Source organism: Monodelphis domestica, chromosome 1 (assembly GCF_027887165.1).
Source record: "Monodelphis domestica isolate mMonDom1 chromosome 1, mMonDom1.pri, whole genome shotgun sequence".
NCBI lineage: Eukaryota > Metazoa > Chordata > Mammalia > Didelphimorphia > Didelphidae > Monodelphis > Monodelphis domestica.
This window is the reverse complement of record NC_077227.1, coordinates 84,656,341-84,670,130: the sequence shown is the minus strand read 5'-3', so window position 1 is coordinate 84,670,130 and position 13,790 is coordinate 84,656,341. Positions and strand designations below refer to the sequence as shown.

The 13,790-nt window shown below is 38.2% G+C and overlaps 1 protein-coding gene across 13 annotated transcripts in view; it reads left to right on the top strand.

The window, feature by feature from the left end:
• The window catches only part of PCGF5 (polycomb group ring finger 5), a 152,813-nt gene that overhangs the window by 53,268 nt on the left and 85,755 nt on the right, over positions 1 to 13,790 (top strand). For 9 of the 13 annotated variants that reach the window (XR_008912876.1, XM_056802643.1, XM_007478825.3 and 6 more), the window contains one exon: positions 9,897 to 10,067. The exons of the other annotated variants lie outside the window; for them this stretch is intronic. Coding sequence is in view for 2 of the 9 variants with exons in the window: in XM_007478825.3 (XP_007478887.1) it covers positions 9,992 to 10,067 (76 nt within the window). In the remaining 7 variants the exon portion in view is untranslated. The remainder of the gene's footprint in view (positions 1 to 9,896; positions 10,068 to 13,790) is intronic. 13 annotated transcript variants of the gene reach the window in all.

Genomic DNA, 13,790 nt, shown 5'->3' with positions numbered 1-13,790 from the left:
CTTGGATTTTAAATTAAAATATATTCCCCCCTGAAGTAGGTGTTAAAAAACATCCAGTTCAGCTCAGGATGCAATGTTGAGTTATGGGGGTGTATTTATCAAAAGAAGAGAAAAACACAACCAAAACCATAAGGAAACAAAAAATTCAAAATAGGCCCTTGTATTGGTCCAATTTAAAGTAATTTCTATCCCACAAGTCTGTAGGACAGAATGCAGTAATATTTCACTTACCCATGTACAGCCAAGACTACAGGAAGTTGCCATAATATAAGAAGGAAAAAGGAACTAGAATTCTATTTTGATAGGGAAGTGTCATTCCCTCTTCTGAATTTTTTGTCATTCTCAGGGATATAGGGAACCACCATGATAGTCAAATTTTAGTACTTGTCCGAGTACTTCGCAAAGAGTGTAGATACAAGGATGTCCTACGACTTAACATATGTCACAACCTTGAGTCTCACATTAATTTCCTGTTTGCGCTTTTTGGCACTTTTCAGGTTAAGTCTGTGCTCCTTGTTTTTTATCCCTTTTCCTGGAATCAGATACCAACATTAATCACAGCCCAATAATATTTTATCAATAAATGGCAGGTTCCCATAGTTTAAAGCTTTTGTGGGTATGCATTGATATTATAGCAAGTATATATATGTGTGTGTGTGTGTGTGTGTGTGTGTGTGTGTGTGTGTGTGTGTGTGTGTGTTAAACTTCTATTACTGCAGAAAAAATAATATATTAATTATATGTACCTTTTGTACAAGAAATGAGAAAAAATCAAATATTCTAATCAAAATAAAAGAAAAACAATAATAAAAATAAGGAAAAAATCAGTAATTCAATATGTTCTCGAAAAAACAGCATCCATTTGTCTATGGATTATTATCTCCAAAGCATATGATAGGATACAGTCAATTAGTCTCAACAGAAGATGCTTTCTTCACATGTGAGCAATGAATCCAAGAGTCCTTCTCTCCAACCTTTATAGATGTTGGAGTAGTTAACAATATTTGGAATGGTCCTTTCCACAAAGGCTGAGTTGCTCCAGTATGCTTGAAATTCTTAATATACACTTTATCTCCTGGTTTCAGGTCATGAAGAGAAAAGTCTAGTGGTCCGGCTTGTACTGAAGCTCCGGATTCATGAAGTTCACGTAGTTTGTGCTGTAATTCCTGTATATAGAAAGCAATAGTAGTATCTCCCCCTAATAGTGATGTATATGCAGGGGAAAAAAGTTTAGCCTGTATAGGTGGATGTCCAAAAAGCATCTCAAATGGTGAGATGTGTAGGTCTCCTCTAGGCCTGCTTCTAAGATAAAATACGGCCAAAGGGAGAATTTCAGGCCATTTTAAATGTGTCTCAATGCATAATTTTCCAATCATAGTTTTAAGTTCTTTGTTCATCCTTTCCACTTTTTGGAGGGGAGACAAAACTGAAAAAGGTTAATTAATATCAACAATATCAATAGAGTCTAAGAAGAACCACCTTCATTATATTTGGGAAGTTCCTTAGGCACCCCCGTGAAGGGCACCCCTCTGAGGGTCGTTAGCACCTCAAGTATTTTTTGGACGAGCACCATTTCTTATATATTGTTGTTGGGTATTATAATTTTCTTCATTTGGATCATTGTCATTATTTTCCCAATTCCTGTTTCTATAATTTTGGTTTCTTAAGTTCTTATTTCTATAGTCATTATAGTTATTTCCATAATCATTATTATAATTTCTAAAATTTCTAAAGTTCTGGTTTCTATGATTATTATCATCATTTCTATAGTTATTATTTCTAAAGTTGTTATTAAACTGTGTATTTCTTCCGATTATCTTAAGAAAGGTTCTACATTCCATCATTTTGTGGCTCTTCTTCTCACAGAAGTGGCAGGTTACTGATTTATTTGTGAATTCTTGCAAAGGTGCTATATAGTCTCTCCCTTATTTTTCAATTGTCTCTTTAACATCTCAACTTCTTTCTTTAAATCTTCCACTAACGTATTGTGTTCCTCAGGTCTTTTTACACGACCTTTATAAACATAGGTTGCTACTCTCCTCAATTCTTGAAGGTCCATAGAGTCCCAATTAGGACAGCTAGTTTTAAAGTAGTCTTTTACTGCTGAACAACAATTCTCAAAGAATTGCCTATGTATTTGCCTAATGTCCCTTTCTCTGGATAAATCAAGGTCCATATATGTATTTCCTACGTCAATAAGTCTGTCCATAAACTGGGAGGGTGTTTCATCAATATCTTGTCGGGTTCTTTCAAATTTTGACCATTTTTCAGGTCTATCAGAGCAAGCTCTCATGGCTGTCAATAATGCTTCTCTGGCCTGGTTTAGTTTTGTGTGATCTAGTTCAACATTGGGGTTCCATTGTGGATCTTCAGTTGGCCAATAATGTCCTCTTCTACCTCGTTTTTGATTAGCCAGAGAGATGATATTGTTTTTTTCTCTTTTTGTTAAAAATGTCTCTAACAAATTCTCAATATCCATCCAAGTGTGGTCAAAAGTTCTGAATATGTTCTCTAATTTTTTTATAATTAATATTGGTTCTTCCTCAACTGATGGAAGATCTTCTTTAAATTTATTCAAATCTTCAGGGCTAAAAGGTGTGAGATATCTTACAGATACCAAGTTCCCATCATTATTAAAAGTGGGTACTTCCCTTAAAGGAAATAACCTATCTGAATTATTTGGTACTCCTGTTTCTGTTTCTAGCCTTCTTGCTCCATTCTCAGTGGAGTAGGTGTGAGAAAGAGAAGAGTTGGGCACATTGAGGGAGAGGGTTTGTTGTTGTCCCATAGTGCCAGAAAGATCAGAGGTAGGAAGGGTATGGGAGGTGTTAGGGTTGGAGGAATGAGTAAAGTGTGAAGTGGTGGCATTATGATCAGAAGCATGGGTGGGGTGTGAACTTAGAATGGAGGGTGTGGGATCTGATGCATGGGCAGGGGGAAGAGTGGGTTGGTTAGAAGTAGGGTTTTCTAAAGCAGAGTTGGCAAGAGGAGCAGTGGGTTGGCTAGGAGGGTTAATGTCCAGAGATTCTGATAATGTTCTTAACTCTCTTTTAATGTTCCTCATAAAAGCTATGATCTCCCCCAAACTTTCCTCCATAAGAATGCTTAAGCTGGTTCCTCTCTCTGATGACCACTACTGTAATATTTATTGGGAAAGGAAATGGGATTGGAAAAATGGGGAGGTTAATATGGGGGTATGGTGGAGTTGAGGGGAGAGAGGGAATATTGCTTGGTGAGGCAAAGGAGAGAGATGCCCCCTGCCGAGAGAAGCAGCAGGGGTCCTATAAGGACTGTTTGTTGTTGAATGACTGAACTGATGCTCAGCTCCCTCTATGCCCAGAAAATATAGTCTACTTATCTGACTGTGAATTCAAATAATATAAAGTTTAATAACCAGTTGGGATTGGAGTTTTTCCTCAGCTTCAGAGCCAGGCCTCATAGACTGGTGGGCATTTCTCCCACTCCCGTCTACCCTATATCAGCCCTCGCTTTGTCTAATTCAGAATCTTAGCAGTAGACTGAAAGCAAACAAAAACAGTTCTGACCTTCAGAAGTGATTGGGCCTGAATCTTCTGGCTGAACCAAGAAGAGGCATATCACACCAGACTGGGCTGAACAAGCTCCTCCCTCCTCCAACACCAGGAAAGAAGACCAACCCGGCAGGAAGGAAGTGCTAGTCACAAGACCCAACTGCCACTCCTAGTTGCCCCTTCCCCCACCAACTGTCAGTCTTGTTTCCTTTCCACACTACCACTCCTTGCTCCTTTATATCCATCCATGTCGGTCCCTTATCCCATTTTCCCATAATTTTCCATTTCAAACTCCAGAATTCACATTCTATCAAATGAATTTGTTCACTCCCTATTTTGTGCCAAACTGTGCTAAATTAGAGATACAGATAGAGAAGCAAGATGGTCTCTGCTTTCAAGGAGCACATCCTATAATTGGGAGAGAAAACACATTGAAGATAACATAGTTTCAAGAATGGCTGAAGAGGCTTCCATATTAGTGGAAGAAATAGAGTCAGTGACTCCCATTTCATCTCACTGATGTGAGTAGTCCCTCTGTTTGACATTCTAAGCCTTTCATAAACTAGACTCCTCCCCTGCCTTTCCAGTTTTCTTAAATTTCACACTCCTTTTATGAACTTGTCAATTCAGTGACACTGGCTTCCTTGCCTTTGGGGCATTTTTATTCTCTGTCCTCCATGCCTTTGAATGCTTTCTTTCATCTCTGCCTACTGTCTTCTCTGATTTCCTTCTAGTCCTAGATGAAATCCCACCTTCTTCAGAAAGCCTTTCCCAATCCCTCTTAGTTCTAGTGTCCTCCCTCTGTTGATTCTTTCACATTTATCTGTTTGTACTTAATCATTTGTATGGCGTTTCCCTTATATTATAAACTCCTCATGGGCAAAGACTGTTTGTCCTTTGTCTTTCTTTGCATCCCCAGTGCATAAGTCAATGCTTAGCACATAGTAGGGAACTTAGTAAATGATCATTGACTGACAAGTCAAGCCCCCTGAGTGGGTTCTTGGATGCCTGGCTACAAGAAGAGGGAAAGGAAAAGAGAGAGAAGAGGGCACCCCAACAATGCCTTCATGTTGGCAAGCTCAAAGAGTTTATGATATTAACAAATTGTTATGTAGACCTGTACCTTCTCCCTGGAAAATACTTTGTTAAATTTCTATTTTTTTAAATTTGTGCATATGCTCCTTCCCCCAAATAGAATGTAAATTTCTTATAGGCAAGGACTATTTAATTTCTGTCTTTGTATCTCTAGCACCTAGCACAGTGCCTGGCAAATATTAGTTGCTTAATAAATGATTTATAAATTGAAATTAATTTAATTGAAGGTCAGGAACCCTTGTCTCGTATTACAGAACCAGGTTAAAGATGGTGTTGTGGAAGTCAAGAGAGGAGAAAGTTTCAAGAACAGGGAATCATCAATATCTAACACAGTACAGAAATGTCAGTGCTCTTTGCCCTAGAAATTAGCTCTGGCAAAAGAAGAGAAAAAGGGTAAATAAAAACAATATTACTTTTCTTGGTTTAACAAATACCATTTTTATGTGTTAGCTTTCCCAGTGAAAACAATGGCCTTCAGTTAATACTGAAGTTAACATTGTGTTGAGCAATGGTAGATGTTTTATTCATTTTTAGCATATTTTGATAGTATTGTGCTTATTATGTATGACTTTTGAACATTTAGAATCCATTAAGTGTATTTTAAAAGTCTTTTAGTATCAATTTTGTACATTTCATAAATTAATAGCTTATATTTAAATATGATTTTAAGGTTGACAAAGATGGCTACTTAACATAAGAGTAATGTGTAGGATTTATGATGGAAACTGGCTGTTAGAGACTATTTGGTAGTTTTTTAGTAAATCCTTTAAACAAATAAACAGTTTTTTTCGGTTTCAGTCAGAGCATCTCTAACATCAGTACATTATATTCTTAAACAGATAAATGGCTGTTGTTAGCTGGCAACAGCTATAAAGAGAGGCATATGCCATGTGAAGTGTGTAGTCTGAACACACCGCAGCCATGATATTTGGAGTCTTGGCCATGGATCTGTGTCGTACCTCTTGGGGAAACTAGCAGATCTATTCCAGTTCCTCGTGGAGCTAGACACCTGGTACCATTTAGATGACACCTGTTTTTTGCTGTTCTGTTTCTCACTCATCTTGATCTAAACATTTTTCTCAGTGAGACTTGGTCATGTTTGAGATTTTGGATTGGATAGAGGTCTCTGTATCTTTTAGAACCTCCCAGAAATTAGTGTGAAAAGCATGAAAGTTACTTTACATTTTTCATGTGTCTTCTTTGTCATAAACTCAAGAATAACTCTCTGATATATTCTCTACTTTAGGGGGAAAATTGTATATATACGAACTATTGTGTATATAAACCTAGGAGATTAAATACAAAACAAGTAGAATATGGGGTCATATAGGAAAATAAGTCTGTTATTTCTTTAACCCATTGGTTACAAGGATTTACAGTTAGGCCTCTGATATTTTCTCCCTTTCCAATCCTAGGCAAGTTATTTTATCTCTCTAGGCCTCAGGCAGTTTCCTGGATTTATCTACTAACCTGATGGCAGGAAATCCCACTTGAGGAATTTCCCAAGTTGAGGTGATCACAGATGCAATTGTATTGCATTGACAGTGTTTTTATTTTAATAGTTCAACTGTGTTCCAGGTTTCTAGCTGTATTTATCAAGATTGTTTTAATTAATTTTGTGGTTTATTGAGCATCTACCATATAAGTGACAAGGAATAGTAGTAGTAGTAGTCTCTCGGTAACCGAGGATGACGTTTGTCTTTGTGCATTTTCATCTATGATAGATGAGTGTGCACAAAGACACTTGTGCGTGAAAGAGATTTAAGTGGAAAAGCCGATGCACAGAGACAGTCCCACTCTCTCGGCGTTGGAAGCCTGGGTCCAATGGCACAAAAAGTCGTTACACCTGGAGACTTCCTCAGCTGCATTGGATGGCCGTGTTGTCTTTTATGCTCCAACACTCCCTAAACACTTCACAGTGCTTTGCTGCGTCGCCATCTCAGCTGTTGAACCTTCTTATTGGTTTCTTCTGTCTGTTCAGCTGAAGCAGTCTTCACATGCTGGGTGAGCAAGGCCCTGGTTCACCAGGGGTCCGTGACCCAATGGATACCCTCATAAAGTTTAGCCGGCCTATCGAAGCCTTTGCCCGGGGTGTGGCCGCTGCCACATGCTAGCAGCTACTGGGAGCCACAAGTGAGAGCTGGGTGTCAGGTGGGGGTCAGAGGCTGGAGAGCTGCCCTAGGAAGGCACGACAAGCCCTCCATACCAGAGATACTACCCTTCCCTGAACACCCCATACACTCCAGTGACAAGGAATACAAAAGAAATATAGGACAAAATCTTTGACCTCCAAGAAAAAACTGTTGTATTCAGGAGATAAAGTATACAGGAAAATTGAAATCTATCTTTAAAGGAAATTTTACAGAAAAAGGAAAAGAATCTCACACAGTGGGAAGAACTTGATGGGTTACCATGTGTACCAGTGGAGAGAGTGCCAACACAAGTGAGATGATTACTCTGTTAGATAATTACTAGCAGGGTATTAATGAGTCAAGTATTCTTTGACCATACCATCATCCACTCTTACTTTCTTCCTTTTCAGGAGTTCCACAGCCCTAGACTTTATAGTCTCCAGGCAGCTCAGTTCAGGGATACTAATACTTTGTATTTGTGTGGTGCTTTTCAATATAATGTTACTGTTTATGTAGCACTTTCTAGACACAGTATCCTAAATGTATTCTTTCATATGTTTTTCATAAAAGCCCTGCTAAGTAATTTTGCAAACAAGAAATTCCCAAGTGTTTATTAATGCCTGCTTTGTGCTAGGCACTGGGGATACAAAGACAAAAATGAAATAACTATAAGCTTCTTGAAGGCAAAAACTGTTTAAAGACAACATGAACCAAATATATACAAAATAATTCCAAAGTAAATTTTAGTAAGTCTCTGCGATTGACTGGGATGGATTTGAAAAGTAATATCGGGGCAATTGATGGAGTGCCTTACATTCTAGTCAGAGAAGTTTGGACTTCATCAAATAGAGAGAAAGAACAATCACAAGTTCCTATAGAATATGTTATTTTTCCAATGTTTAGCACAATTCCTGGCACATGTTAGAAACTTGGTTGTGCTGGCATTTCAGACCCTTCTTAACCCAATTTGGAGATTTCTTGGCAAAGATACTAGAGTGACTTGCCATTTCCATCTCCAGCTCATTTTACAGCTGAGGAAAGTGAAGCAAACAGGGTTAAATGATTTGCCAAGGATCTCCCAGCCACAAAATGCCTAAAACTAGATTTGAACTCCAGGAGATGAGTTTTCTTGACTCCAGGCTGGGCACTTGACTGTACCACCACCCAGCTGCCCATTAAAATATGCTTGATGATTTATTGACTTAAGTTGAAGGAAGAGTGATATAATGAAAGTGTTATTCTTAGAAGATTAATGGGGAGGAGGGGAGCTATATTAAAAGGATGAATTGGAGTTGGATGAGATTAGAAGCAGGGAGATAAATTAGGAGGCCATTGTAAGCCATGATGTGATAAGAAATGAATAGAGTAAGAGTAGAAAAGAATTGGAAAATTTGAATGATAATTTGAAGGTTGAGTTAACCTGAAGAGAGTAGAGAATATGCATCAGTAAAAGTGGCTCTTAAGGCTTTGTTTCTGAAGTATTAGTACATATTAAAAAATGTCAGTGGCTCCCTTTTCCTTCCAGAATCTGAAAAAAGCTCTTTATAACATAGCCCCCTTCTGCCCTTCCAGTCTTCTCAAACTGTACACCCTGCATGCGTACTTGATCTAGTGACTCTGGCCTCCTACCTGTTCTACAAACAAGACTCCATCTCTCTCTGGGTTTTTTCTCTGGTTGCCCCCTATACTTGTTATGCTCTCCCTCCTCATTTCTGATTATTGACTTCCCTGGCTTCTTTTCAGTCCCAAGTAATATTCCATCTTTTAGAGGAGTCCTCCTCCAAGCTCTTTTAATTCCAGTGTCTTCTTTCTTTTAATTATTTCCTATTTATCCAAATAAAGCTATTTTTGTATATATGTGTTACATATTGTCATTCTTCTCTCCTCCCCCATTAGGTTTTAAGCTCCTTGAAGGCAGAAATTATCCTTTGCCTCTTTGGGTATTCCCAACTCTTATCACAATGCTATTTTGCTATTATATAGTGTATGGATGAGTTAAGTACCTAAATAGAACCTAAATATAGTGGGGGGGGGGGGGGTTGGAGGGGAAGGAAATTCATTGTGAAATCAATAGCAACCTGGAAGAAAAGACTTATTTCTAAATTTTAATTTTTTAAATAATTATTTGAATTGTGTTTTTCATTAAGAAGCATTTACCACCCCTTCTTCCAAATAAAATCCTTTTAACCAAAATGCAAATACAAGCAAAGCAAATTTTCATATTGCCCATAGCCAAAAATGTATGGCTCATTCTGCAAAAATATTATTTCTAAAGAATCTACAAAATGAAAGTTCTAATTTATACTGAACTGGCAACTTTTATATCTTCCTTCCAACTTAAAATCCACATTAACCAAATAACTAACATGGTGTTTCAACTGTGGGAAAAAGGCCATAAAATCTTTCCTCTACTTGCAGCATGAAAAGTAACACAGTACATAATTTTTCTCTTATAGATCAAATGAAATAGTAATAGAGAACATCAGATTAAGGTGCTGAAGTTAATAATAATCCAAAAAACTGGGTACAAATAATAGGTTCTAGAGGTAAAAAGTTCTTTAATAGTGATTCATAAATCTTTCATCATTGATTTCCATATATTTTTAGCAACTATTTGTGGAAAACACCTTTTAAGTTTTGGTGGGGAGGGAATCGCCATTATAATTAATCTTGGGAAGCCCAGTTCTTGATGAAATGTGCTTCTGTAATATGTACTCAAATTCATCAAATTATTTCTCTTCCTCCAACTTTCTACTATTATTTATCCTTCATTAGGAGATTAATAAGAAAACAAAATTAAGTTTATGCTTTAACTTAATGTGAACTGGTAATTTTCAGTACTAAAACTTACAATTTGATGTGAGATTTATCAACATTAAGCAATAAAGTAAATTTGATATAGATATGTTCTAGGAAGTGCTTCAAGACACCCTTTTACCTTGTACCAGCTCAGCAAACTTGCAGTGGCTTAACTGAGTAATCAGTCCTCTAAAACCTTACAGTCTTTAATAAACCAATGAGTTTCTGTTGCTTCTTGCATAGAGTTGCAAGTTCCTTTTCTTCTTCTTGGGATATCAGGCCACGTCCAGTTGCAGCAGCTGCAATGTCCTTAATTTCAAAATATGCCCTCTCGTTGCAGCTGCTGTCTTTCAAAGGAGATGGGATGGTGATCTCTTACCACCCTGTCCTCCAGGGACTCTTCTCACACCAGGATCCAGATTGCTGAAGCTGGCCATGGTGAGGCTGGATTTGACATATAGACAGACCTCCACCATGACCTCCAGTTGTCAGGGCAACTGCAGCATTATCTGTAAGTATTTAAGCAGATAATACACAATTTCAAAATCTCTCTGTTCTCTCGGGATCACCACCCCTAATTCCCAGGTAGGATGGGAAAATACCCTTGTCACAGGGGACCTACTTTTGTGTCTTTCTAACAGAAAGTAAAGACAGGTAGGAGGGGCAAAGACTGCTTTGTGACAATCAAGAGAAAACATTTCTGTTTGTTATTCATTTTCCCTGTACTCTTTTTGTCTTTCTAGCCTTGCACAGGAAAAAGAACAGTTGACAATCTATTTTCTATGGAAAAGACTGGCAATGGTTCCATTACCTCCATTGAATTACCATTTGCTTTGCCTGTTGGTAATTAAGACACAATCTTTGCCTATTGGCCTAGGAATCAAGCTGGTGAAATTCAAACTGGCCTACAAAGTCCTAGTAGAAATGATGATTAGTTCCACCTTCACCAGTACTGTCTCCTACCACACAAAGTCCTGGGATCCTGGGTTTGGTGGTCGGTGGGTGTGTATGGGGTATCTTAACAACCTCCCCACATTGAATTTTATTTATAGATCTAAGAAGGACTTTAAAGTTAGCTTAATTTAGCTCCCTCCCTTTTTTAGCACACTAAGGTATAAGGTCTTTTGCCCCCATCTATGGAACTTTAGGCAAGTCATTTAACCCTGCTTTCCTCCCTGGTGTGAAAGACAAGAAGGTTGAGTTCACTGGTCTTTAAATTCTAGTTTCTAAAACTTATCCCTCATTCCATAGTGGGCTAGCAACAGTGTTAACTTTAGCACCCAGGTTTCCATCTAGATCCTTTCACTGGTCTCTTGGTCCACTTCATCCAAGGTTGGTGTGTGACAAATGGAGTTAACTCTGTCTCCATACGTGGATATTACAAGGTAAGGAAGGGCTCTGGAGCTCGCTCATCTGATTCTCACAATCACCTTGGAGATTCTAATGACTTGCTGAAGTTTATATAGCTAGTAAATTTCAGGCAGTGGGATTTGAACTCAGATCTCTACTAAGGCTTAACAGACAACATTTTGAGCAAGTATTTATTGAATGAATGACACTGAGTGATGTAGAGAATCTCTATAGTGGAGTTCCCTAACTTTTCCTATTAAAAAACTTTTAAATTTTAGTTAAATAAAAATGAGCTTATTAAAAATATTTAACATTAGTAAAACATAATCAATAACGAAAAGCGTGCAACAGCACAAATTGATGCCCTCATTGACCAGTAGTGTTAGTAAGTGCCTTCCAACCTCTGCTCTTGCCTTGAAGCTACAGAACTAATAGGGCTTCTGGATTTGCCATTTACCTTGCCTCATGTCAGTTCCCTTGTGTTTGTTCTTGTTGCCATTGTATATCTTTGGATCTGTCCTCTTTCCTGCTACTGTCTTGTGGAACAGCACAGGGACATCTCTCCCTCTTCCACAGGGACAGAGAAAGGACTAAGCTTTGGAACCACAGAATCTCTAGTAGTGGAGGCACCTGATAGCATCTCCTGCCTCCTCAGTCCCTTGGCTCTGAGGCCCCTTCCTCCCTGAATTGGGGGGTTGGGGCTTGGGGGAAAGTTCCACTCAGATCCTTCATTTAAAGGTGAAACACTGTAGTCTTAACTTCATCATGCCCCTTTGGCCACACTGCACTTTTTAAACTTCTTTTTATGTGCTGTCTCTGACTATTAGGGAGCTCCTCAAGAGCAGGCTCTGTCTTATTTTTTCTTTGTGTTCCCAGTGCTTAGCGCAATGTCTGCCGTATAGTTTCTGCTTAATGGTTATTGACTGACCGATTAATTTAATGCTAGAAGACCCCTCTATACCATCTCTACCAAATGGTCATGGAGCATCTGTGCAAGCACTTCTACAAAGAGCTCACTGCCTCACAAAGTGAACCATTCTGTTCTTGAGCAGTTCTAATTATCTAAAAATTCATCCTTGCATTGAGCCAATATCTGTTACAGTTCTATTATTGCTCTCTTGAGCACCACAGTATAAGTGTAATATGTTATCTATATGCTAGGCCTTTAACTTAAAAAAGGCAGCTATTAACCAACCCTTCCACTTACCCCAACTATTTTCCTCTCTGAATTAAAACATCTTCATTTATCTCAACCACCAGTAAGAGCTAGTCAGCTGGGGTTAGTTAAGTGACTTGTCCAGGGTCACACAGCTATGAAATATCTGAGGGCAGATTTGAATCCAGGACCTCCTGGCTGTCTTCACTGAGCCACCTAGCTTCCCCTTTCTATTTTTTTAAAAAAATGCCTTTTTAAAAAAGACTTTTGTTGAGTCTCCAAATACAGTCTGGGCGGTTCAGAATGAGTTCCTTTGAATCTCCCTTGAATTAAACACTTTTTTAATATAGTAGGTATTTAGCAGACAAGTCATGCTGTTGGCTTATATTAATAGTTTGAATCTATTCATTAAGACTTAAATATGAAGAAGAATGCTTCTGAGAGGTTGAAGGACCCTTAATGCTCTGGTAAAAGATCTCTAGGAAGTTTCCTTTGGGCCTTATTTTACTAATTGTTTTTACTGTTAACAGCATTTTAGCAAATGTTCAGCCAAAACTGTGTGTTTATTTGTGTATGTGTGTCTGTGTCTGTCTGTCTCTCTCTCAATGTGCTGGGCTGTTTGCCCGAGAATGTCTTCTCTCTGTTATTTAGGGGGATCACAATCAGATTGTCAAAACTATCTTATGAATAATCTTCCTCCTAGTTCTTTGATAGTTATCTAAATGTGTTCCCCCACAAGCATATTTATATTCTAACAACCTAATTCCAAAATCATTCAAATTCTCTCTGTCTAGTGATAAAAAAGAATTAATAGCTTTGGTTGGCAGAGTTGTTGAAGATTTATTTAATCAACTGTTTTGTAGAAATTAAATGACTTGTCTAAGAGCATACAGATAATGGTAGGTCCTGACTAGAAGCCAGATCTTCTGGCTCTCCAGATCTTTTCCTCACCAAGAGCTTTTCTAATCTATGAGCATTTGACCTGCCTCCAAAGATAAATTAAAATGAAGGTAACAGCAACTCTCATCCATGTGAGCTAATAATCTGAGGCCAGATTTGAATTCAAGAAGATACGTTTTTGTAACTCCAGACCTGGCACTTTATCTGCTGCTCTACCTAGATGCCCATTCTAATTTTGGGTAGCTCTAATTGATACAAAGTTCTTCTTTAAATAAAGCTAAATCTATTTCTTTGTAATTTTTCCTCTTATTCTTATTTCTGACACATAGAACAAACTTAATAAATCTTGTAGGTGACAACCTTCAAATCTGAAGAGCCAGCTATCATTTTTCACCTCCTGAGCCTTCTATTCTATAGATTAAACATCTCCTTTTGGTCTTTGGATAGCATATTCTCTAGTCTTATCGTCCTGGTATCCTGGCAGCTTGTCAATGCCTGTCCCAAGATGTGGTACCCAGAATGGATCGTCATCATCCAGTTTCTTTGGGACTGGAGCAGAGGGAAGCCACCCTGCCTCTTTCCTTGCTCTGGACACTTTTTCCTCACCTTGCATGACAGTAGCAATTGTATACTTCTGTATATTGCAGTGTTGAGCAACTAAGCATGGACAGCTTCTTTAAAAAACAAAGATTGTTTTCACAGAGATTGTTGGCCAGCCATGCTTGCTTCATTCATTTAACCTATAAGCATTTATTACATGCCAAGCACTGTGCTAGGTACTTGGAGTACAAAGATGGAAATACAAGGTCCTGCTTATGTCCCAGTGAA